This window comes from Anomaloglossus baeobatrachus, chromosome 2, assembly GCF_048569485.1.
Source record: "Anomaloglossus baeobatrachus isolate aAnoBae1 chromosome 2, aAnoBae1.hap1, whole genome shotgun sequence".
Classification (NCBI taxonomy): Eukaryota; Metazoa; Chordata; class Amphibia; order Anura; family Aromobatidae; genus Anomaloglossus; species Anomaloglossus baeobatrachus.
The window spans coordinates 190,288,952-190,316,063 of NC_134354.1; the positions used below are offsets into that span (position 1 = coordinate 190,288,952).

General features: G+C 46.2%; 1 protein-coding gene across 3 annotated transcripts in view; it reads left to right on the forward strand.

Annotated features, from left to right (window-relative positions):
- The window catches only part of LOC142291206 (ras and Rab interactor 3-like), a 63,732-nt gene that overhangs the window by 7,097 nt on the left and 29,523 nt on the right, over positions 1 to 27,112 (forward strand). For 2 of the 3 annotated variants that reach the window (XM_075335561.1, XM_075335559.1), the window contains exon 2: positions 22,247 to 22,521. In XM_075335561.1, coding sequence (XP_075191676.1) covers positions 22,296 to 22,521 — 226 coding nt within the window. In that variant the 5' untranslated portion in view covers positions 22,247 to 22,295. Of the gene's footprint in view, positions 1 to 2,846; positions 3,004 to 22,246; positions 22,522 to 27,112 lie in introns of those variants that run through there. The other variant, XM_075335560.1, reaches the window with a different exon arrangement.

A 27,112-nucleotide genomic window follows, 5' to 3' on the forward strand; every position in this document is an offset into this window, starting at 1 on the left:
ACTCCATCTTCCCTCATATGCACTCACCCTGCAGCTCCATCTTCCCACATATGCACTCACCCTGCAGCTCCATCTTCCCACATATGCACTCACCCTGCAGCTCCATGTTCACACATATGCACTCACCCTGCAGCTCCATCTTCCCACATATGCACTCACCCTGCAGCTCCATGTTCCCACATATGCCACTCACCCTGCAGCTCCATCTTCCCACATATGCCACTCACCCTGCAGCTCCATGTTCCCACATATGCACTCACCCTGCAGCTCCATCTTCCCACATATGCACTCACCCTGCAACTCCATCTTCCCTCATATGCCACTCACCCTGCAACTCCATCTTCCCTCATATGCCACTCACCCTGCAACTCCATCTTCCCTCATATGCACTCACCCTGCAGCTCCATCTTCCCACATATGCACTCACCCTGCAGCTCCATCTTCCCACATATGCACTCACCCTGCAGCTCCATGTTCACACATATGCACTCACCCTGCAGCTCCATCTTCCCACATATGCACTCACCCTGCAGCTCCATGTTCCCACATATGCCACTCACCCTGCAGCTCCATCTTCCCACATATGCCACTCACCCTGCAGCTCCATGTTCCCACATATGCACTCACCCTGCAGCTCCATCTTCCCTCATATGCCACTCACCCTGCAACTCCATCTTCCCTCATATGCCACTCACCCTGCAACTCCATCTTCCCTCATATGCACTCACCCTGCAGCTCCATCTTCCCACATATGCACTCACCCTGCAGCTCCATCTTCCCACATATGCACTCACCCTGCAGCTCCATGTTCACACATATGCACTCACCCTGCAGCTCCATGTTCCCACATATGCACTCACCCTGCAACTCCATCTTCCCTCATATTCACTCACCCTGCAGCTCCATCTTCCCACATATGCACTCACCCTGCAGCTCCATGTTCACACATATGCACTCACCCTGCAGCTCCATCTTCCCACATATGCACTCACCCTGCAGCTCCATGTTCCCACATATGCCACTCACCCTGCAGCTCCATGTTCCCACATATGCACTCACCCTGCAGCTCCATCTTCCCACATATGCACTCACCCTGCAGCTCCATGTTCACACATATGCACTCACCCTGCAGCTCCATGTTCCCACATATGCACTCACCCTGCAGCTCCATCTTCCCACATATGCACTCACCCTGCAGCTCCATGTTCACACATATGCCACTCACCCTGCAGCTCCATCTTCCCACATATGCACTCACCCTGCAACTCCATCTTCCCTCATATGCCACTCACCCTGCAGCTCCATCTTCCCACATATGCACTCACCCTGCAGCTCCATCTTCCCACATATGCACTCACCCTGCAGCTCCATGTTCACACATATGCACTCACCCTGCAGCCCCCCTCCCCCTCATGTCCCCTCTTTTCTTATTACCAGTCATCATGTGTCCACATCTCCTTCAGGATTCTGTATCTTGCTTTCTGCCCGGCATCCTGTGTCTCCTCCCACACAGTCACATGGGCGTGACATCATCGCAGGTCCTACAGTGCAGGATGAATTATTCCGTCTGATGTGCTGCTTCTTTCTCCTGCCGGGCGGGGACTTTTGAAATGACACACGCAGCGCAGCACTGACAACGTCAGAGCGCGCGCGTGTGTCACTGACAATTAGTGCCGGCAGGGAACAGAGGAAAGACTCCTGCGTTCCGCTGCCTGCACTGACTGTGCGGAGTGCGGACCTGCACAGGATCTCTCCTTGCTCGGCACGCTGCAGCCCGGCTCCACTGCACCGGCTGAAGACGGGCGGGCCGGTCACAGAGAGCAGGCGGGCCGGATGTGGCCCGCGGGCCGCCCCTTGCCCAGGTCTGCTCTAAGGGGTACTTTGCACGTTGCAACATCACTAGCATCAGCTAGCGATGTCGAGCGCGATAGTACCCGCTCCCGTCGCACATGCGATATCTTGTGATAGCTGGCGTAGCGAACATTATCGCTACGGCAGCTTCACACGCACTTACCTGCCCTGCAATGTCGCTCTGGCCGGCGACCCGCCTCCTTCCTAAGGGGGCGGGTCGTGCGGCATCACAGCGACATCACACGGCAGGCGGCCAATAGAAGCGGAGGGGCGAAGATGAGCGGGACGTAAACATCCCGCCTACCTCCTTCCTTCCACATTGCCGGTAGAGGCAGGTAAGGAGATGTTCCTCGCTCCTGCGGCTTCACACACAGCGATGTGTACTGCCGCAGGAGCGAGGAACAACATCGTATCTCCTATTGGTGCGACATTATGAAAATGACCGACACTACACAGATCACCGATTTTCGACGCTTTTGTGATCGTTTATCGGCGCGTCTAGGCTTTACACGTTGGAACGTCGTTACGGCACTGGATGTGCGTCACTTCGTCGTGACCCCGACGATGTCGCAGTAGCGATGTCGTAGCGTGCAAAGTACCCCTAACTCCTCCCTCTCCTGAGCACCAACTGCTAACTCCTATCCCAGTAATGGGAACATTTGTATTCACTGAAGACAGATATTACCTGTGAATTGAGAGTGAAAGATGAGTCTAGTAGTAAAAAGAAGCCGAATTCTTGGCTAAGATGTATTATAAAGTTGCTTATTTTCATATAGTGTGTTGATTTTTGAAATAAAAATGAATGCCATGGTTATGCTTTGAGCACTGTTACAGTAAAAAGTCATGATTATAGGTAACGGATTCATTGTACAAAGCTTTCGGTAATAACCAATTACCTGGTTAATGTTTGGAGACTACGTCGGCAAATAAGTAACTCACTGTATTCAGTTATACTTTGGACAAACATGATATCCACAAACAGAAGTGAAGAGTCCAACCACATAGAGAAGTGTCATGTAGTATAGAGGAAATACAGAGAGGAGGGAGAGTGGACTTCACATACTGACCCTTTCCTGTTAGCGTTTTAGGAAGTCAAGCATTGTTCTTTGTTAATGCAGCATCTCACTTAGGTCTTCCCGGACACATTTTGAAGTAAGTCTAGAAGCATCTTTTTTTAATCAACAATTATATGTAAATATCTATATAACATAGCTAATGTATGTTATCATGTGTGATCTAAAATGTACTGTTTGCTACTGAATGACTAAGCTTAGAAAACCAGCATCTGAGTTATTCTATGAATTAGTTTTATACCATAAAGTCTTAAAAGTCTGTTAATAGCTCATTTAAAAAAAACTTTATAGCATGTAATTAACTTTTGGATTATTTTTTTTCCACTTTCATGTGTCTTTATTGGGACACCTGCTGATTTTTGTGGTGTTTACAGCAGGATCTGAGCAAAATCAGTCTCCTTCCCCTCCTTGCAGCTCACAGTATAGTCTACTTTAACCTTTCCTGCAGATACTGTAGTTATAGGATACAGAGTAGAGAAGGTGTATGTGTGTGATATCAGTAGTATGCACTATCTTAGAAACAATGAAGCAGGATAGAAGCAATTTTCTATTAGCTTCTGAAAATTCTATTTCTGGTATATCTATGCCATTGTGAGCCAGTGTATCTAAGCCTATAATTTCTGACACTGCTGCCAATCCTGGATACATAATGTTTTTCATGTGTAATACAGTCTAACAGAGGTGCTAAATCTAATTGTATCATGGTACTGTGGTGGTGCTCTGGTATATCTAAGCCACTTGTGCTGTCCTGTAGTATGAGCTGCTGTATACATATCATATGTGATGTATAAATTCCGTGACTTTATTTTATTCACTGTATCCTAATGCAAGAACAGGCTGTATATAGAATTATTCTCCAGCTTTTGCATATTTCTAACTTCCAGCATGTCCGGACAGCTCTACACTGTCCAAGTATACTCCGAGCTTGTGTTTCACAATGTGTGAAGTGTTAAGTTAGAGAAGAATGTATCTTCGCTATTCTATAAATCTTCATTATGCCATAGGTCAGTATATAATTCAGATACTTCGTACAGGCGTTACTCCACACATTAATATATAACGTCACAATGCCTATTGTCACCAGATGAGAAAATCCATGTGGCCGATTCATCAAAGCTTTTATGCCACATAAAAGCTTTGAAAAGTCAATTTTTTTGTGCAATGTGGAGTTTCACAAAAATTGTTAATCTTTTGGCATTTTTACACAACTTTGGATCAGCTCTGCGAAAATGGGCACAGCGGCAGAGGAACCGGACGGAACGCTGTCACGTCCATCTGATTCATGACAAATGTCAATGTTTTTACACCAGAAATGCTACTCTAGTCAATGACTGGAGTAGAATATTTGGCATGGCACACGGAGCCGCATGCCAATGAGAACGGCTAAATTTATTGTGGTGTGTGCCTCTTAATGAATTTGATGCCTCTTTACTCCATCAAGACTGGCGTAGACATAGACTCTCCAGTCATGTTACATGTCTGTCAGCCATCTCAGGCGACTCTCACATAAACATTTTGTCTGTTTACTGAACCTGTCTCACTGACCTCAGAAATGCATCAAGAACACCCAACGCTTATTACCTGTAGTAAATGTTCAGCTTTCAAAGTCAATAGACATCGCTGACTGGGCCACCAACCGTCCAGAAATTCCAGGACAGTCCGTAACAATGTTGTGGTGAACACTACAGGTCTCCATGAGTTGCCTGTGTGGCGCCCCTGACCTGGTCCGGCACCACTGAGTACTGCACCCATGCTGGGGACAGTACAATACAGGTAATCCAGAAGGCTGACCGGGGTGTGGAACACAGGCGCATAGTGATCAGGTCTCACACATGTACCCATGAGAGGACCCCTGGGGATCCCAGGAGGGGGAAAAGCCTTCACCTTCACTGGAATAGTGGAGGGGGCCAAAAGCCTCCATCTCCTCTCAAGGGGTGTGGTAAGAGAGTCTGGTTGCTAGGTGGCGTAGGCAGGCACAAAAGGGAAAAGAGAAGGAGGAGTAAACAGTCTAGAGTCTGCAGCAGAGTGTGGAGGAGTGAGGAGCAGGAAAGTGAAGCTCAGACAGGAGCAGCAGTGAAGGTCCCAGATGTGAGCCGGTTCAGTGCAGAGTCCAGGGAGCTCGAGTGAGGAGCAGATCCCGTGGGCTGCTGTAGTCTGACAGCGTCCGCGCAGTGGCTACCGACGGGGGAGAACGGTCAACTAGGAGTGCTACCCGAAATCCATCTTCAGCTAGAGAGAGAGCAACGGAGTGGGAAGTAAGGAGACTGCTAGAGAGTACCAGGCCCAAACGGGCGGCAGATCCCGAAGCGGAGATAGATCCAGCTTTCTTTTGCTAAACCTGCCGGTGTGGGGCTCTCAAAGCCCACGCCACAACACCACAAAAGCCGCAGCCACGTAGCCACAGTTAGGGCCCATAGGTCACAGGAGGCAAGCAGCTGGAGTGGCCTGGTCCAGGCGACAAGCAAACGGCAAACGAAGGGGAGAGAGGCTGCAGCATCTTCCCTGGGTGACCCCCATAGGGACTCAAAGTCGGGGTTACCCCAAACCACCAAGGGCTAAGGAAGGCGAGTTAGTAGTCACCCTCACAAGTCAGCCTGAAGGACACCTGGTTCCCACTTGGTTCATCCCAGCTACGCCCGGGTCACTCACCCTGCCATCAACTGTGAGTAAAAACCCTGAAAGACATCCTGCCTGTGTTGAGTCATTCTGCGCCTTGTAGTTCTACGCATCTACACAGGGCCCTGGGGCTTGCCTCACTCTCAGGAGGCTACTACAACTGGCTGCACCCACCATCAGCCCCAGGCATCCCTTAACCTGCAGTGGCGGTCCCCCACTGACCGCAAATCTGAGAGTGGCGTCACGACAAACTATAAAGAAGGTTTCCTACCTGTGACCAGACAGATCCATCTACGTGGAGTCCCTGAAGGTAATGCACCGACACAGCGTTTGCGGGGCTCCACATCTGGCGTCACGAACAGGATAAGGACTAGACCTGTTGAGACAGGTGACCATGTGCCTGGGCGGTCCGCTTGAAAAATTGGAAGCGCCGCCATATTGCCACCATGAAAAGCGCGCTGAAAAACAACAGCAGCCCGCGCTGGAAGAAGTTACCGCCCACGAAGAGGTGTGGCTACCCAGAGATCCCCTGCAGAGTTCTGACCTCGCTTGTGAAGAGAGCGGAAGCGTCCGGAGACGGCGGGAAGGACAGAGAGCCACAAGCCTGCTGCTGCAGAGAGAAGAAATGGAGTCCGGACGTGGATACCCAGAACCAGGCTCTGCTGCCTGGTGGTGCCGGGAGCTTGCTATCTTCTGCGATCAGCTGGAGGCCAGGATTATGCGACAGCTCAGTGAGGGACGCACGGAGCTTCTGGAGATGGCTGCGGCGGTTCGGACCTACGAGGAGGGAGCCGCGCGACGCCTGCCAGATCGAGCGGCGACGACTCAGATCCCGATGGTGCCACCGATGGGTGAGTCCAGAGTTGCCCCGGCCAGCGCAAGTGCTCCGACCCCTGCTGCTACGACCGCGGTCCCAGAAGAGGCGCCTGGCGCGGCGACGCTGAGCGAGGCCGCAGCCACGCTAGGTGCGGCCCGTCAAATCCAGGCCGCCGCAGCGACACCCCGCCTGGCCCGCAAAGGTCCGACTGCCACGGCGATACTCATCCGTGCCGCAGGTGTGACGCTGACCCAGGCTGCCACCCTGCTGAGCCCAGTCCGCCAAGACCCCACCGCAGCAGCGACGCTCGTCCGAGCCGCAAGTGAGATGCTGAACCAGGCCGCAGCCCCGCCAGGTGCGGCCCGTCAAGCCCCGATCACTGCAGCGATGCCCAGCTCCACCTGCACGGACCCCATCGAGGATGTGACGCCAATTCAGACCGCGGCTGCAATGCCCAGTCCGGCCCGCCAAGAACTGGCCGCAACAGCGACGCAGATCCAGGCCGCCGCCACGCCAGGCTCGGCCCGCCAAGACCAGGCCACCGCCATACAGGGCTTGGCCTGCCAAGACCAGGCCGCCGCCATACAGGGCGCGGCCCGCCAAGAGATTGCATCACCATTTACCCCGGCCTGCAAGGCCAGAGCAGACACCGCTCCCCAGTCTAAGGAGGTCCCTGCAAGGAAATCCCTGATAGGTGAAGACCCCGCGTACTGGCAGCTGAAGGCTGACATGGAGGCCAAGTTTCCACAGGAGATGGTGGACCAGTACATGCTCCCTCCGCACACCCCTAAGGCAACCCCTGCGGCAACCACGCCGAAGAGTCCACCGCCTGGGCCAGCTGAGGAACACTCATCCCTAGCGCTGCCACGACCAGAGTGCAGCGAAGAACTAAGGGGGAGAGGAGGGCAAGAAGTTGAGGAGTTGCCCCCGGAGCCAGCAGCAGTGCTAGTCCCAGAGCCGGAGATGCTGCCATATTCCCGCTGGGACGAGGAAGACCTGACACCTCCTGCTGAAGAAGACCTGCCCAACCGCCCCACCTGGGAGCTTGTAAGCTGCACTTCGCAGAATCCAGCCCGCAAGACACAGCGCCGCAGCAGAACTCAGTTTTCCCCTGCACCGCCATCCCCAGAGCAGAGAGATGACATCACGGCCAGAGACCTACAAGAAAAAAGGTTCCTGAGAAGAGCCAAAGCACAGGTCCGAGGACCCCTTTGCAGAGGAGTAGTGGAGGACTTCAGCCTAAAGTCAGGATACGGGTTCATTGTTGCACCTGGTATCAAAGAAGGTATCTTCGTCAATAGAAGAGATGTGAGAGCTAATCTGCCCAGAGGACACCCTGGCAGAAACTTAAAGATGGGAGACTCCGTACAGTTCACCATGCACCAAGGAGAAAGAGGGTGGTATGCGCTAGATGTAGTGCCATGTCCCAAAGAAGAAGAAAGAAAAGACAAAGGACCTACTGACGAGACAACTACAGATGAGGAAAAAGGTCAAGAAAGCAACAGGTGCCGCAGCCCTACAGGCCCAAGCCCTGGTGAAGAGGAGTCGGCATAAGTTCAAGTAAAGTACAGCAAGTTTTGACCAGTTTGGAAAGTTTGTTTTGCAACGTTTTAAAGTTCAAGTATGTGCCCACATAAACTTGTGTGAGAAATAAACCTTAAGGCTATGAACTGGCTATAGCCACAAACTCTCGCAGTGTAAATAGTTACACCAAAAGGGCACCACCACCACCAGAGTCAGCCTGTTTAGGGGCTTGGCTCGTCTGCAACCAGGAGGAGCCCGTCCGTATATAGGGCCTTGGCTCGCCTGCGACCAGAGAGCATGCCTGTTTATGGGGCCTGGCTCTCCACCACAAAGAGGGTACCTGGTCAGCACCAACTGTGGAGGCCGCCTCTACATCCTGCCAGAAGCGGCTGAAGGCGCGGATCCACCAGGCCAGGTATACCCTGAAGACCACCAGCCCATGAAAGCCGCCTCTACATCCTGCCAGAAGTGGCTGAAGTCGCGGCCAACGTGAAAGGGTTTTGGGTGGGTTAACGGACTTGTGGGTGGAGGGTGGTGATGTATGGTACCTGGTGCTTTTAAAAAAATGTTTTACATGTTTTAATGTTTTATGCATTTTAAAATGTTGTCTTGCAGCCCGAGGACGTGCTGGTGATAACTAAGGGGGAATGTGGCGCCCCTGACCTGGTCAGGCACCACTGAGTACTGCACCCATGCTGGGGACAGTACAATACAGGTAATCCAGAAGGCTGACCGGGGTGTGGAACACAGGCGCATAGTGATCAGGTCTCACACATGGACCCATGAGAGGACCCCTGGGGATCCCAGGAGGGGGAAAAGCCTTCACCTTCACTGGAATAGTGGAGGGGGCCAAAAGCCTCCATCTCCTCTCAAGGGGTGTGGTAAGAGAGTCTGGTTGCTAGGTGGCGTAGGCAGGCACAAAAGGGAAAAGAGAAGGAGGAGTAAACAGTCTAGAGTCTGCAGCAGAGTGTGGAGGAGTGAGGAGCAGGAAAGTGAAGCTCAGACAGGAGCAGCAGTGAAGGTCCCAGATGTGAGCCGGTTCAGTGCAGAGTCCAGGGAGCTCGAGTGAGGAGCAGATCCCGTGGGCTGCTGTAGTCTGACAGCGTCCGCGCAGTGGCTACCGACGGGGGAGAACGGTCAACTAGGAGTGCTACCCGAAATCCATCTTCAGCTAGAGAGAGAGCAACGGAGTGGGAAGTAAGGAGACTGCTAGAGAGTACCAGGCCCAAACGGGCGGCAGATCCCGAAGCGGAGATAGATCCAGCTTTCTTTTGCTAAACCTGCCGGTGTGGGGCTCTCAAAGCCCACGCCACAACACCACAAAAGCCGCAGCCACGTAGCCACAGTTAGGGCCCATAGGTCACAGGAGGCAAGCAGCTGGAGTGGCCTGGTCCAGGCGACAAGCAAACAGCAAACGAAGGGGAGAGAGGCTGCAGCATCTTCCCTGGGTGACCCCCATAGGGACTCAAAGTCGGGGTTACCCCAAACCACCAAGGGCTAAGGAAGGCGAGTTAGTAGTCACCCTCACAAGTCAGCCTGAAGGACACCTGGTTCCCACTTGGTTCATCCCAGCTACGCCCGGGTCACTCACCCTGCCATCAACTGTGAGTAATAACCCTGAAAGACATCCTGCCTGTGTTGAGTCATTCTGCGCCTTGTAGTTCTACGCATCTACACAGGGCCCTGGGGCTTGCCTCACTCTCAGGAGGCTACTACAACTGGCTGCACCCATCATCAGCCCCAGGCATCCCTTAACCTGCAGTGGCGGTCCCCCACTGACCGCAAATCTGAGAGTGGCGTCACGACAAACTATAAAGAAGGTTTCCTACCTGTGACCAGACAGATCCATCTACGTGGAGTCCCTGAAGGTAATGCACCGACACAGCGTTTGCGGGGCTCCACACCTGCTCCTGACCCAATTGGTATTGATCAAGGGCATGCATGAAATAATGACATCAGACAGAGTCAGATGTAGCCTCTCCTTGATCAGAGAATGGCGCAGCTTCAACAGCCTTTATTTTAACAGAAAACCAATTTATATAGACAAGAAAAAGGGGGCGTGATTAGCTCTACAGCTCAGATATGTCCATCGGTGGTGAGTTGGTTCATGGGTCGGTCCATGGGTCGGTAAGTGGGTTGGTCCATGGATTGCTCAATGAATTGGTCCTCTTCTCTCATCTGGACATTCCTTGTATTCCCTGCATACCACGGCAGAGTGTGGAGAACAGGAAGCGGTGGCCATCTTAGATCTCTGTCTTGTGTATGTATCTGAACAGGCTTATGTAAGGTGAAATAATGCACTTCATCGGTCATTTCCCACAATCCCCTACTGCTCAAGGTTAAGTATTTGATCTGGACTATAGATAGTCCTCCTTATCAACAATAGGGCACTTTTTTGCCCTGTCCATAAAAAAAATTAAAGGGTCTGTGATTTTTTTTTTTTTTTTGAAGCTGAAGAAACTTATACAAAATATTCTAACTGTAATTCTCATCAGTTGACAGTGAATGCAGGTGATGTCTCCTATCAGAATTCTGGGCTGTGGACATGGATCACTTGTAATCCATGATTTATTATGGTTTTCCAATGTGTTCATAAAAAATATTGTTTGTCCATGATCTTTTGATAGGTTGTCCAGAAAAACAAATAAGAAGGGAAGTTGGCCCCTGCCATGATTGAGACATGAGTCACATTGTACCTTATCCCTCAGTCCTGCCGACTCTTGGTAAACAGTTAACGTTGAGTAGGATCAGAGTGAGAAATGAGGCATTGGTGTCACCTCCTCCTAGTCATCTGTCTGCATTAGGTATGTAGCTTCAGGCAGGACTTATTAACACTTTCTTCACTGCTCCCTCTTGGAAACTCTCTGCTCTATCTGCATACATGCTTCTATATAGGAGGGACTGCTGGAAGCAGAGTATGGAAACTTGTCACATTACCCAGTGACCCTTTGGTATATGCAAGCGATGAGCGCTCAGGGCTGACGGCACGCGTGGCCTTAGACCATGACCTGGAGCAAGTCCGAGCAACCATTGAGAACAAAATGTGGTGTTGTGGAGCCAGTCCTGAAGTAGGTAACTGCCAGCAATACTATTCTTGTTAGGTATGCCTAGATATCATGGATGAGGGCTAGGTTTTGTTTTATTTACAGCTTTCTTTTACTGTGTTGTGTTTTAAAAGTGTTTTTGTTTGAGTAGTTAGGTGCATTGGACTATTTGTTCACCCCTAGGGTGGTCCTTGTGCCTGTGCTTGGATCAAACAGGTGTTTGTGCCGGCAGACACCCTATAAGGTCCCTGGTAAAAAGTAACATCTGCCATCAACTGTTTCATGGCTGAAGGATCAGTTTTGGCAACAGAAAAGTTTTAGACCAGTTTTCGAATAATCTTAGCACAAGTTTTGCCAATATAATATTAGTATAGTACAACCATATCAAGCTCACATATTACTATTCTATAGCGTAAGAACAAAATGTGGATAAATAATTATGGCATAAATGTGGAAATTCAGTTTCTAAACATTACCACCATACCCTACTGTATAGTTGTTCCTGGAGTTCCCAACTACAGACGACCCTAAAGAAGTAAAAGCTCTTGGCAGTTGCCTAGTTTGCTGCCTTCTAACCTGCCTGGCATGGTGAGCAATGTAATAACGACACAAAAGTATATTACAAGCAACAAATGTAAGCTGCCATATTACATAGATGTCCTGAGGTCCCCATATTACATAGATGTCCTGAGGTCCCCATATTACATAGATGTCCTGAGGTCCTCATATTACATGGATGTCTTGAGGTCCTCATATTACATGGATGTCCTGAGGTCCCCATATTACCTAGATGTCCTGAGGTCCCCATAGTGCATAGATGTCCTGAGGGCCCCATATTGCATAGATGTCCTGAGGGCCCCATATTGCATAGATGTCCTGAGGTCCCCATATTGCATAGATGTCCTGAGGTCCCCATATTGCATAGATGTCCTGAGGTCCCCATATTGCATAGATGTCCTGAGGCCCCCATATTGCATAGATGTCCTGAGGCCCCCATATTCCATACATGTCCTGAGGTCCCCTGTTCATCACAATGAATATTTTCTAATATTGAAACTGGCTTTGTAGATATATAGTTGCGCAACATATCAGTAATGTATGTTCCATTCCAGAAAACCAAAAGGGATGGCACTATTAGGGAAAAGGAGGCAATTCATACTTAGATGCTCTCTATTGATATCATCTTGATTTTTGGAAATCTCAACCTGAGCGGCACGTTCTCACAGCGGACCTGTAATCATGATTATCATCGGCATATTGTGGGGCCTTGAGAGAGCGCATGTTCATGCGAAACAATGTTGGCCAATGGGTGTGGTCTTTACCCAGTGCATTATGTAGAAGTTTCAATAAAAACAGCACTTATTTTGTTAACATCGAGTGCTGACAATTTTCATAAGTACAATATTACAGATCAAGTCTGCTTAGTATTAGCACAAAAGGCATAACATTATTTTACAAGCTAAAAATGCTTTTGACTTTCACTTTTCACCAATGGCTGGTAAAAGCTCTATACACATTCAGACACACCACAACCGACAGGGATGAAGCAAAGTAAGCCCACTCTCAAGTGTAAGGCTACATTCACATTTACATTCACACATTCTGTTTTTCCCAATATTTAAACAATCAGAGTTCAACTGTTCTGTCTGGTGTTGGGTATAGTATTTAGAGGAGAAAAAGTGTGTGGAGAAATACTTCTTCCATTCTAAAAACGGACACAAAAAAGAACCTAGACGGACACTATAATAAAGAAATGGGTCCTTTAAAATGGACAGTCAAATGGGACGTGCAAACATCAATGTGAACTTAGCTGAAAATTGATATATACCCTTGAAATTATCCTCAGATGTGTAATTGGAAAAATAAGACAATTCTAGGGGATGGGCATCCTTTTATCCCAACCCCACTAACAGTTGGAATAAAGGGGTTAATTTTCATGTGGGCATCAGAATGGCACATCAGAAATGGCACTTCTGCAAGTTGGAAAAGCAAAGAACTTTCTGACTTTTTTAGAAACCATTGATGCCTTTAAGACAGGCTTGAAATAATGAATAAAAAATATTAATAATAAACTGTCAAATAATAAAAAAACCTCCATGAACATGTCCAGAATTATAGGGTCAGAAAGATTTTGCTTTATTGTTTTTAGGTTGTTTTTTTTTTTTTCTTCACCTTTACCTGGATCAATATGTAAGACCATAGTTTATCCCCTCCACTCAATCTGTAAGATCAGTGTATAGTCCGGAAAGCATCTATATGTAATCTGTCATGTGATGTTTACGTGTAGTAGTTAAAAAAAAATAAATAAATAAATGTACGTAACCTTTTTAAGTTAAACCGTAAGACATCACATTTCTGAAGAAATAAAAACTTTCTTTTGAAATATTACTTGTGACATTGGACTTGGTTACGACATGTAAGCTTTTTTTCTCTTAGCACTAAATTCCGAAAGTAAGCTAGAATTAAGATAGGATGTGACTGTGGGGAAAAAAGCGCAAATAGGGTCTTACCCGGTATGGGGGATTAGGTCTAGTGCTAAAAACGCACTCACCTGATAGGGTTGTGCCAGTCCCAACTCCTTTCTGCACAAGTAACGGTGGTGGTCAGCAGCGGCCCCGAAGGTTAATAGTATCATAAGCGAGGAGAGGAAAAACGGGTGTAATCCGCGCTAAAACCACAGAATCCGAAAGATTTAAATAAATCCCTTTTATTTCCACAAGTTTACGCGTTTCAGAGATATATCCATCTCCTTCAGGACAAAAAAAAATTCCTTCTTTCTTTTGTCTTGAAGAAGGAGATGGTTATATCTCTGAAATGCGTAGACTTGTGTAAATAAAGGGATTTATTTAAATCTTCTGGAGTCTGTGGTTTTAGCGCGGCTTACACCCGTTTTGATAGATTTTGATAGAATTAAGATAGGAACAGTCACTACATTACCTCATTTTTTAATCCCCCCCCCATATTTCACAGTCTTTAGATCAGACTGAAGTCTTAATGTAGAGAAACCCTTTTCCTTTGCTGTCTACAATGAAAGGCACATTAGCACTAGCAACATACTGTTGAATGACAGAGGACCAAGCATATATTTGTTGGCTTTCAAATATTAAAAAAAATTAGCAACCCCCTTATAGGGAATCTGTCAGTAAGATTTTACCCCCCTTCCTTACACTATGTATAGGTTTATGTAGCTCAAAGACAAGTCCAGTAATACCTTTACATGGCTAGTCCGGTCCTCCATTACTGAGAAATCAGCGATGGACTTGATATGCAAATGAGGCTAAAGAGCTATGGTAGATCTGAAGCTTTTGTCATTTCAGCTTTATTCCCTCCCAGAGCCCCCTTCTCCTGCTTAACTGACGGCTTCTTGGCCTGAAGTCACACAATATAGAGGTGGTCAGTCAATCAGGTGGAGGAATAGAGCTGGAGTGACAGAGACCTCAGATCTACCATGTCCATTTGAATATAAATTTAAATGTTGATTTTTCCATAATGGCCTGGGCATGTAAAGATATTGCTGTACTTGTCTTTGAAAGAGCTATATGTGCATATAAATAATTTGTATGGTGAAATCCTGATGACAGATTCCCTTTAAATAGGTGTTGCACAATATTATTGTCTGAAAGGATATCTGAAAACAGATGATCAGGGATAAAAAGGAAATAACTTTTCATTATCAACCTGATTCAGCCAAAAACGTAATACACTGAAATGTGTTCTAAGATCAGGGGTGCTCTTTATCCCTTTGCCATCTCCGGGCTGAATCATAAGACCTGTCTTGGGACACTTTTTAAATACACAAACACTAATGAACGCTGATGAGGATAAAAAGGGGCCATGCAAAATTTTTGTGATATTCGACACTACAGAGAAGCTAAAAATTCTTCACATAATAGCTCTAATTATGAAATCGCCAATTCAGCAAGTTTTTCACAATCACGAAGCAGGTTCCACGTTTCTCATCTAGAAAATGCTCATACCTAATGCCTGCTTTACACACTTCAATAAATCTTTCAATCCGTCGTCGGGGTCAAGTTGTAAGTGACGCACATCCTGCATCGTTCGTGACGTATTTGCGTGTGACACCTACGTGCGATCAAGATTGAACGCAAATACGGTGATCGCATACACGTCGTTTATTCCTCATACATTGGACGTTTTGTTGCACGAACCTAGTCAATTGAAACGTGTGACATCCCTCATACGATTTTGATGTCTGAGGCTATGTGCGCAGGTGTGCGCTCTGCACCGCAGCTTAAAAAAGGTCCGCTTCAGAGTGCAGATGAAAAGCTGCGTTCTGAAGCGCCTCACAATGTCTGTCATGCACTAATCTCTGTCAGTCGGTCACTATCTCTGTCCCTCTCTCTGTCCATGTCAGTCTATCCCTTACCCCTTACCCCCTCTCTCATACTCACCGATCCCCGATCTCCGGCGCGGCGCTGCACGGCGTTCACACTGCTCCGGCGGCTTTTACTGTTTTGAAAAAGCCGGCCGCCCATTAAACAATCTCGTATTACCTGCTTACCCCGCCCACCGGCGCCTATGATTGGTTACAGTGAGACACGCCCCCCACGCTGAGTGACAGGTGTCAGACTGCACCCAATCACAGCAGCCGGTGGGCGTGTCTATACTGTGTAGTGAAATAAATAATTAAATAATTAAAAAAAACGGCGTGCGGTTCCCCCCTAATTTTAAAACCAGCCAGATAAAGCCATACGACTGAAGGCTGGTATTCTCAGGATGGGGAGCTCCACGTTATGGGGAGCCCCCCAGCCTAACAATATCAGCCAACAGCCGCCCAGAATTGCCGCATACATTATATGCGACAGTTCTGGGACTGTACCCGGCTCTTCCCGATTTGCCCTGGTGCGTTGGCAAATCGGGGTAATAAGGAGTTATTGGCAGCCCATAGCTGCCAATAAGTCCTAGATTAATCATGTTAAGCGTCTATGAGACACCTTCCATGATTAATCTGTAAATTACAGTAAATAAACACACACACCCGAAAAAATCATTTATTAGAAATAAAAAACACAAACATATACCCTGGTTAACCACTTTAATCAGCCCCAAAAAGCCCTCCATGTCCGGCGTAATCCAGGATGCTCCAGCGTCGCATCCAGCGCTGCTGCATGGAGGTGACCGGAGCTGCAGAAGACACTGCCGCTCCTGTCACCTCCACACAGCAACTGAAGACAGCCGCGCGATCAGCTGAGCTGTCACTGAGGTTACCCGCTGTCACTGGATCCAGCGGTGGATGCAGCGGTGGCCGCGGGTAACCTCAGTGACAGCTCAGCTGATCGCGCTACTCACCTCAGTTGCTGCGTGGAGGTGAGAGCAGCGGCGGTGAGTAGCGCGATCTGTGTGTCTGCTGCAGCTCCGGTCACCTCCATGCAGCAGCGCTGGATGCGACGCTGGAGCATCCTGGCTTCCGCCGGACATGGAGTGCTTTTTGGGGCTGATTAAAGTGGTTAACCAGGGTATATGTTTGTGTTTTTTATTCCTAATAAAGGATTTTTTCGGGTGTGTGTGTTTATTTACTGTAATTTACAGATTAATCATGGAAGGTGTCTCATAGACGCCTGACATGTTTAATCTAGGACTTATTGGCAGCTATGGGCTGCCATTAACTCCTTATTACCCCGATTTGCCAACGCACCAGGGCAAATCGGGAGAGCCGGGTACAGTCCCAGAACTGTCGCATATAATGTATGCGGCAATTCTGGGCGGCTGTTGGCTGATATTGTTAGGCTGGGGGGCTCCCCATAACGTGGAGCTCCCCATCCTGAGAATACCAGCCTTCAGCCGTATGGCTTTATCTGGCTGGTTTTAAAATTAGGGGGGACCGCACGCCGTTTTTTTTAATGATTTAATTATTTATTTCACTACACAGTATAGACACGCCCACCGGCTGCTGTCATTGGGTGCAGTGTGACACCTGTCACTCAGCGTGGGGGGCGTGTCTCACTGTAACCAATCATAGGCGCCGGTGGGCGGGGTAAGCAGGGAATACGAGATTGTTTAATGGGCGGCCGGCTTTTTCAAAACAGTAAAAGCCGCCGGAGCAGTGAGAAAGCCGTGCAGCGCCGCGCCGGGGATCGGCGTGAGTATGAGAGAGGGCTGCTCAATTCACTTACTCAGGAGTTTAGCGGTCACCGGTCAGTCCTTCACAGGTGACCGCTAATCAGGACGCGACACAGACAGAGCCGCAGCATGACAATGAAGTCGGGTGAGGTTCACCCGAGTTCATTCTGACAGTGCGGCTGTCTGTGTCTGCTGTCATCTGCCATTCAGCTCTGCTACATGGCTGTCTGTGTCTGCTGTTAGCGGCCATGTAGCAGAGCTGAATGGCAGATGACATAGTAAAAACGCATCCCTACACATTACACACGCTTGTCAAGTCAATAAATACAAAAAAAAAAGAGGTGCCCAATTTATACGTCACAGAACACATGATCTAAAGGATCGCACACAAAATTGATCAATTTAACATAGACTACTAACGCACGTGTGACAGCAAATGAATGACCAACGTGCAATCTGATAAGATCCCGTATGCAACCTGGGCGTGTCACATCGCATACGCGATTGCACACCTAATTGTAAGGTGTAAAGCAGGCTTAAGTAACAAAATGTCATTAATGGTATTTTTATATATTTTTTTTTTTTTGTAAAAGAAAAGCGGGCAACATAAATATAGGTACTGGTTGTATGTTGTCCTTTTCCCCAATCCATGATTACTTAAAAATGGGAGATAACCTCTAAACTAATTGTCCACTGTTACTATTTTCGCCATAGGTTTGTATACATATAAAATAATAAACACATCAATACTGAGGTTTTGGTACACCACACTGAAACTGCTGTATGTACATCACATAGGAGACATTGAGAATGCTCTATATACAGTGCATCAAATAGGTTACACTGATAATGCTCTACATACATCACATAGAAGACACCAAGATTGCTGGCTATACATCACATTGGAAGTATGGAGATTACTATATATATATATATATATATATATATATATATATATATATATATATATATATATATATATATATAGTAATATATATAGTAATTATATTATAGTGTGTGTGTGTGTGTATATATATATATATATATATATGTATATATATATATATATATATATAAATTACGGTAAAACCACATAAGAGACAGAGACTGCTGTATACACATCACATAGGAGACACCTAGACTGCTTTATGAAAATTACATAGAAGATACCCATACTGCTGTATATACTTCACATAAGAGACGTGAGACTGGCATATACACATTAACTAGGATACATTAGACTGTCGAATAAACATTAGATATGAGACAGTGACACTTCTGTATACATAATAGGAAATTCAGACTACAGTATATATACTCTCCCAGACTCTGGATATGAAAAGGTTTGGAGCTACAGAGCTGTGATGGTGGGACCAGGACAGGAGGACAGAGCGCACTAACTCTGCCCAGAAAGAACATCCTGATGCTGCCACAGGGCCAGTGACTGACTAAACCCAGTGTTCTGTATGTGACTTCATTCGGTAGAGCGTGCGTACAGTGTACAGCATACAGCATGCACGTGTGCACAGTTTTCACAACAGTTAAATGACTGGCAGATAAAAAAGTTGGACGGGCAGCCCACTATGCCTGTAAATCTGTTTGGGTTGCATGAACAGCCAGTCAAGGCGCCATACAGTCTGTGGGACGGAGGATTGTATACCCCTCGTATAGAGTATATTATGAGATTTGTTATTAATCATGTACTTTGGTACTTCCTTAAACTAGATCTCAAAGGAGAAGGAATTAATGTTGTTCACAACGACATATTAGTAATCTTCTTCTTCTGAGTCCTGATGATCTCACAAGCAAGTTGTTAAATTGTGTGGTGTCTCTGTGGTCAGATTAAAGGACTTCCTCAGAAAGACTGTAACAGATACCATGCAAAAGGATTCCAAACATGTCACCAAACTATTACATACTACTGGTTCACAATATTTTAGACAACCGCTAACTTGGCCAGGACGACCTAGCTCGTTAGCCAATAACACGATATGTAGGATCTCTAAAGACTGGAGAGCTCTACAAACTTGGGGTATACAGCTGGTGTTTGCGAATATTAGAGTAATTTTGAGACTACCACCAGAAAGCGGTTGCACAAGTATGTTTTATATGGAAGTGTACCAGGAAAAACAAATAGGCAAACACTGGAACCTATGAAACCATCGGCTCCGGACCCACGAGACAAAGGCTGCCTTATCTGCTGACTGTATTTGAAAAATGTTTGGTAAAAAAAAACCAAAAAAACATTTCCTGGAAGAACCTGCTAATAATTGTACAGTATCTTGGCAGAAATCTAAAAGAACCTGAGCTCCTATAGGGGTATTTTGTTTTACTTAAATGCATATATTTTTTTGCTAAAAGTGTTTTTTTTGGAATAGGGTTTCATTAAAATTGCGGTTTGTTTACTGACAGACTTGACTGTTAACGCCTTTGTATATGTTCAATCATATATAGAGGCTGCAAAAGCCAAAAGGTCTAAAACTTTAATGAAGTCCAATGGCAAAAATTATTTTTAGTAAAAATTATATGTTTAAGAAGAAAAAAAATAATGGATGAAAAGCTCTTAAAGGAGTGTTTTGTTTGCTGCAGATCTAGCAGGTATACAGAGCTCATGAATATGCTGGACTACCTACCAGCAGCCCAAGTAGTCCTCTAATGATAATCTACTGCTGATAAATCGGTGATTTTATCAAAACTACAGTAAGCAGCCCAGGAAGTGACACATCGCTGGAATCAGGGTCTCTGCTCCTGCGTTATGCTGGTGACAGATTCCCAGACAGACATTGCTTATTAAGTACTGTAGGTTCTTTAATATCTCTATTGCATTGCTTCACTCCTGGCCACTGGCTGTGAATTGAGCTGTGCTGCCATTTCCCTGCAAAGTGGATGCAATTTTCATTGTTGTTTCTTTTTCCAACTAAATGATAGATAATATGACATTGCTCAACATACTGTATATCATTTAATACTTCCTTAAACTGGGAAAGGAGAAGTAATAAATATTGTTTAGAATAGATGGTAATATCATATTAGTGGTAAAGAAGTTGTTTTATTTGCCCAAATACAAGCCTAAAATATGACAAATCAAACAAAAATCTCCTATCTATCTATCTATCTATCTATCTATCTATCTATCATGAGTAAAATAAGTATTTGATACACTGCCGATTTTGCAAGTTTTCCTACCTACAAAGTATTAAGCGGTCTGGAATTTTTATGATAGGTACACTTCAATTGTGACAGAATAAAAAAAATCCAGAAAATCACATTGTATGATTTTTAAATAATTAATTTGGATTTTATTGCATTAAATAAGTATTTGATACAATAGGAAAAGACAACTTAATATGTTGTACAGAAACCTTTGTTTGCAATTACAGAGGTCAGACGTTTCCTGTAGTTATTGACTAAGCTTGCACACACTGCAGCAGATATTTTGGCCTCTTCCTCCATATAGCTCTTCTCCAGATCTTTCAGGTTTAGAGGCTGTCTTTGGGCAACATTGAGTTTCAGGTCCCATAAAGATTTTCTATTGGATTCAGGTCTGGAGACTGGCTAGGACACGGCAAGACCTTGAGATGCTTCTTATGGATCCACTCCTTACGTGCCCTGGCTGTGTGTTTCGAGTCATTGTTATGCTGGAAGACTGAGGCATGACCCATCTTTAATAATCTTACTGAGGGAAGTAGGTTGTTGACCAAAATCTTGTGATACATGACCGCTTCCATTCTCCCTTCAATACGATGCAGTCGTCCTGTCCCCTTTGCAGAAAAGCACCCCTAAAGTATGATGTTTCCACCTCCATGCTTCATGGTTGGGACGTGTTCTTAAGGTTGTACTCGTCCTTCTTCTTCTTCAAATCACGGCGAGTGAAGTTGATACCAAAGAGCTCTATTTTAGTCTCATTTTACCACTTGGCTCCTCTGGCTCATCCAGATGGTCACTGGCAAATCTCACTTTACCACTTGCCTCCTCTGGCTCATCCAGATGGTCACTGGCAAAATTCAAATGGGCCTGGACATGTGCTGGCATGATCAGGAGGACCTTGCATGCCCTGCAGGATTTTAATCCATGATGACATAGTGTGTTACTAACGGTAATCATTGAGACTGTGGTCCCAGCTCTATTTAGGTCATTGACCAAGTCCTCCAATGCGGTTCTGGGCTGATTCCTGACCTTTCTCACAATCATCCTTACCCCATGAGGTGAGATCTTGCATGGAACTACAGACCAAGTAAGATTGACAGTCATCTTGTGTTTCTTCAATTTTATAATAATTGCGGCAACAGTTGTTGCCTTCTCACCAAGCTGCTTGCCTATTGTCCTGTAGCCCATCCTAGCTTGTGCATGTCTACAATTTTGTCCCTAGTGTGCTTAAACAGCTCTTTGATCTTGGCTATGATGGAAAAGTTAAATTGTGATTTAACCAGTTACCTGTATAAAAGACGGCTGTCCACACAATCAAACAGCTACAATTAATACAGGTAATGAGTGCAGAGTAGGAGTGCTTCTTAAAGAAAAAAGAAGAGGTCTGTGAGAGCCAGACTTCTTGCTGGTTGGTAGGTGATGAAATACTTATTTCATGCAATAAAATACAAATTATCTATCTCTAGCTCTCTATCTCATAGTTTATATGTAATGGCCAACAAGGAGCATTGAAAATATGACACTCACTGATGTATAACAGCACTTTAATTTCTGCACATCACATTAAAAACAAGCTGGAGGGTAGGTGCTGGACCTACGTGGACGACGGCTATTTTGCGCAAAGGCTGCACTTCTACAGATCCAGGCAGGACCTGTAGAAACGCAGCCTTTGTGCAAAATGACCGTCGTCCGCACGTGTCCCGCACCTACCCTTTAGCTTGTTTGTAATGCTCCGTGAAGAACTTAAAGAGCTGTTATACATCAGTGAGTGCCATATTTTCAATGCTTCTTGTTGCACTTCATGCTTTTGAGCTTCGGATTGAGCATGTCTTGATCAGGGAGTCTTAACATTTAGTTCCTGGCTTTGACCTCTATTACCCTGATTAAGTGCGGGGGTACCGGTGCTTCTTGATTGAATGTCTTATATTTAGTGGCCCCCTTAGTAACCTATGAAGACCTATGATCTAGTATAGACATTGTCAAAATGATAAAGCATGACAAATTGCTATCTATGTTCCTCTTTATTTATCTGCATGTGATGTGAGTATATGATAGTGAATTCTAAACCTTATCTTCTCTGGCCTTAATTTCAGGAATATGGAGAGCGTGTATGAGTTACATAAAGAATTTTACATATAGAGCATGAAACTGGATTTGACACAGAGCGCTAAAGAAGAACAGCAGTTCTGTTCCATACAGGTGACATCAGAGAATGGCGCCCTCTTTATCATCAATCCACTTTTTTTGCATGAGCATGGAGACACATGGCTCACACACATGGGCAAATCTCTTAAAGACTTAAGAAAGGATGTACCCTCGTGTTTCCAAGAAAAGATGGAAAAAATTAACCATGAACCAACCATGGAAGGTAGGTGGATGCACAATAGGATACATTAGATGATTAACTTTAATAGAGAATTCTTAAAATTGACCATTTCATAACATTTCTGAAGATTTGATAGTCCCAATTATCTGCTATGGCCACAATTCATGAGGCCAGTTAATTAGTGGCTGGGATGGTAATATATGACCAGTAGGAGAAATAATATGTATATACAGTCCTACTGTCTCTATTTTCCTCGTTCTGGAGACCATTCCCAGAATCCATTCTTCTGAGATTGTAAAATAATTATGGCTTAAACAGTACATTGAAAATTTCAGCCAACACCTTTTTGATCCTAGACTTTGATTTAGGCTAAGGACACACGGCGAGTAAAAAAATCACATTCCACTCAGACCAATGTTACTCTATGGGGCCCTAATGGGACAGAGAAAACATTCGCAGCATGCTGCGGGTGGAACCCGATTCGTTTTCACTCGCACCCATACAATCCATGGGTTCAAGTGAAACATCGCACTACACTCACATTACACGGAAGTGCAGTGCGATATATGCATCAGCTGACAATAAAGGAGATGGGGGAGATTAGCCCCTCTCTCTCCTCTGCAGCGCCCGCCCTGTCCTCTGCGGCTGTGATGTGATCGCAGAATCGCACCATACTGGCATGACACTCAGCTTACACTCCAGCAGAGCGGGAGCCGAGTGTCATGCGATGCACTCCCAGTAGTGCTCGTGTGCCCCAACCTTAAAGGGTTACTCCTACCTTCATTCATGGACATTATTGGATAGTGCTTGAGCAAATACTGATAATTATTGTTTTGTTGTTTTTTTTTGTTCGCTGCTAGGTTACCGGTGACCTTTACAATCTAGCAATGGTGGCCGAACATGCACAGTACTTATAAGCTCTGTAACTGCGTGGTGCTCATTTTTTAGCATCAGATCTGGGCAGTTTCAGTGCCATTACGCTCATTTGGTGCTGCAGAGGCAAAGCTGCCTCATATTATGGCATCGGTGAGCTTGGGAGGCATTCCACTTCAGAACACAAGACAACCCCTTTAAATTCTTCTAAAGATGACTGTACCCATCAGATAGCTGTTGGCCAAATGAGGTTGTTCCTCCAGCAGCTACCTCTACCAACCACATACAAACACGCGTTTGAGGTCTATATGAGTAGAGGGGGAAAAAAAGTGTAGACGCCTCTGGTGACAGCTTATTTCAAGGGACATCAAAAGGATCAGCTGTCTACAGTCAAAATGACAATCCTCCACCATCAACAGTCAGGGAAGAGTTGTCAAATAAGAAATAACGTTTGGAACTCCATTCTATGTCTGAACTGGGTGCAAAAACCTAAAAAAACATCACTATGGGGAGATAAGGTATGCACACCAGTGACTATGTAAGGGGAATACATGTAATAGCAGAAACTGCTGTGTGAATACTGACATGAAAAATTCAATAGCTATTTGTAAGAATGAAATGTGAAAAATGGAACCTGCATTACTGCCATGAATATATGAATAAAGAGAAATTTAGCTACTGAATTGATCAATGCAATAGAGCCCCAACACTACGCCAAAGTATTTCTCTACGTTGGGGTCCCTAGCTTGTGTGTGTCCTCTCATGCAGTTAAAAAACTTACCGTGTATGGGAAGCTGAGACCCAGGCTATATATACGATGTGAATTGGCAATAGGTGTGTGGGGAGGGTTCCCAAACGAAAAACAACTAACAAATAAGAAATAACGTTTGGAACTCCATTCTATGTCTGAACTGGGTGCAAAAACCTAAAAAAACATCACTATGGGGAGATAAGGTATGCACACCAGTGACTATGTAAGGGGAATACATGTAATAGCAGAAACTGCTGTGTGAATACTGACATGAAAAATCCAATAGCTATATGTAAGGGTGAAAATGTGAAAAATGGAATCTGCATTACTGCCATGAATATATGAATAAAGAGAAATTTAGCTACTGAATTGATCAATGCAATAGAGCCCCAACACTACGCCAAAGTATTTCTCTACGTTGGGGTCCCTAGCTTGTGTGTGTCCTCTCATGCAGTTAAAAAACTTACCGTGTATGGGAAGCTGAGACCCAGGCTATATATACGATGTGGATTGGCAGTAGGTTAGGGACTGTCTTAGATGGGTACACCGTGACGAGGTGAGACAGCTTTTTACCTTTTTGCAAAAATGTATACACTAAGTACCCTGTTATTAAGCACTTGCAATTTATTTATTTATAGTCAGGGTATTTTTCATGCAATTTTTCTCTTTGGTTTTTTTCTAGTCTTAAGGCTGCAATTCACATGCTTAATGTTGCATGTTTACTGAACATTGTTTCAGCTCAGGTTTTTTGTGTTTTTTGTATGTTATCTTGCTTTTTTGCAAGTTGGGGGCGCAGCCCTCCTAATACTGAGACTGAACAACTAATTGCGTCTCACTTCACTGTGTATTTAATCTGGGACACAGCTGACCACTTGCCACCATTCATATTGGAGTTTGACATGACACTAGTCAGGTATGGATAATGTTTTTAACTTCAGTAGGTTAGGGACTGTCTCAGATGGGTACACCGTGACGAGGTGAGACAGCTTTTTACCTTTTTGCAAAAATGTATACACTAAGTACCCTGTTATTAAGCACTTGCAATTTATTTATTTATAGTCAGGGTATTTTTCATGCAATTTTTCTCTTTGTTTTTTTTTATTGATCAATTCAGTAGCTAAATTTCTCTTTATTCATATATTCATTGCAGTAATGCAGGTTCCATTTTTCACATTTCATTCTTACATATAGCTATTGAATTTTTCATGTCAGTATTCACACAGCAGTTTCTGCTATTACATGTATTCCCCTTACATAGTCACTGGTGTGCATACCTTATCTCCCCATAGGGAAGAGTTGTCAGGCCGCCATATAGATTACATTGTTGGCCATTCCTGCAGAAATAAGCAGGTTTGTCCAACTTTAAAGGGAACTGTAGCGGGCGGGGGCACAGACCACAGCAGGAAGGCTAATTGAGACGCTCGGATCCGGGATCGTGGCTGTGGCTCGAGTGGTAGCCGGATCTGGGGCTCATGCAGCAGCCCGTCACCCACAACTCAATAAAGGGGTTATTTACAGGGGGGAGTTTGTCAGTGACGCCACCCGTAGGTTGCGGTGATTGTTGGTAACACCGCTGCTGCCTTTGTATGGGATGCCCGGGGCTCATGGAGCAGGGCAGCCGGATGGTATCCCCTCCACGGGTAGAGGAGGTGTAGTCCCGAGGCCCGGGTGTAGGTGGAGTGGAATGCTGGGACGCAGTCTGCAGGGCTGGACCGGATGATACCGGTGTACTCACTATTTTGAATTAAGTCACACAGAGTCCAGATAGTAAACCAAGTGCCGGATACCGGTAGGCTCTGGAGGGGTGTGCTCGGGTCCCGCACACCGGTGTACAGAACAGGGGCCCTTCCTCCTGCACTCTGTCGCCCGTAAGATCTGACCCTAGGGATTTTTGCAGGCACTTGCAGATGCCCTATCCCCCGCGTTGGGCTTCCATCTCGCTCTATCTGAGCTACTAGTGGGACAAGACTTGGAATCTTGTCCCCTGCTGGTTAATTGGAAAGGTGCTTGTAGCTGTCCTCGCCCTGGGGACAAGGTATCCCGACTGTGCACGGCCTCCGGACTGGTTTCCCGCTGTCGGCACCGGCGGGCTACAACCCTGCCCCGGTCCATTTAAGGTCTCCGGCGACTGGATCTCCATTGCCTGCGGCCCTGCTCTGCCGTCTGCCACCTAGTCAGCTCAGGTAGTCCGGCAGTCCAGGAGCTACAATCCACGACTACCACTTCACTCCTCTCACTTCCACTGTCTACTACACACTCCTCCACTCTACTGACGTGACCCTCCCCTGACACCTCAGGACCCCTAGATGGGCGTCACCATCTGCTTGGCCCTGCCCACTGGTGTGTCCCTATTGTCCTTGGGGGGTGAATAGGCTTTAGTGGCTGGTGTTCGTAACTGTGTGTGGGGTTGTGTTGGAAGGCCAAGGAGGAGGGAGTCCTGCATCTGGAAGATGGATGCAGTCTTCTGTGACAACCTGATTTTGTCAGGGTGTCACAGAACCTGTCACCAGATTTTTCCCTATGCAACTAAAAATACCACCTTCTGCAGCTCCTGGGCTGCATTCTATGAAGGTGCGCCTTGTTGCTGGGTCCCCTTTTCAGACCTCCAAAACAACTTTATAAAATATCACCTTTTCGTATATAAATTATTTCGGTGGACCTAATGGGCGGGCTCTATTTCTCCTTTGTTCCCCCCTCCTGCCGCTGTAGGCCGTCCCCTGTCTTGATTTGCATTGATGACGGCAGCCCCGTCATCCTCCATGTTGATGCCAAAGTCTTGCGCATAAGCAGCTATCATAAGCCACTATCGCGGGTCTGAGCAGAAACTGTCCCTCGTGCCTGCGCAAATACATCCCCGACGCGTGCGAGGGATAGTTTCTTTTCAGGCCCGCGATAGTGGCCTATGATAACTGCGCATGCGCGAGACTTCGGTATCAGCGTGGAGGATGACGGGGCCGTTGTCATCAATGCAAATCAAGACAGGGACGGCATACAGCGGCAGAAGGGGGG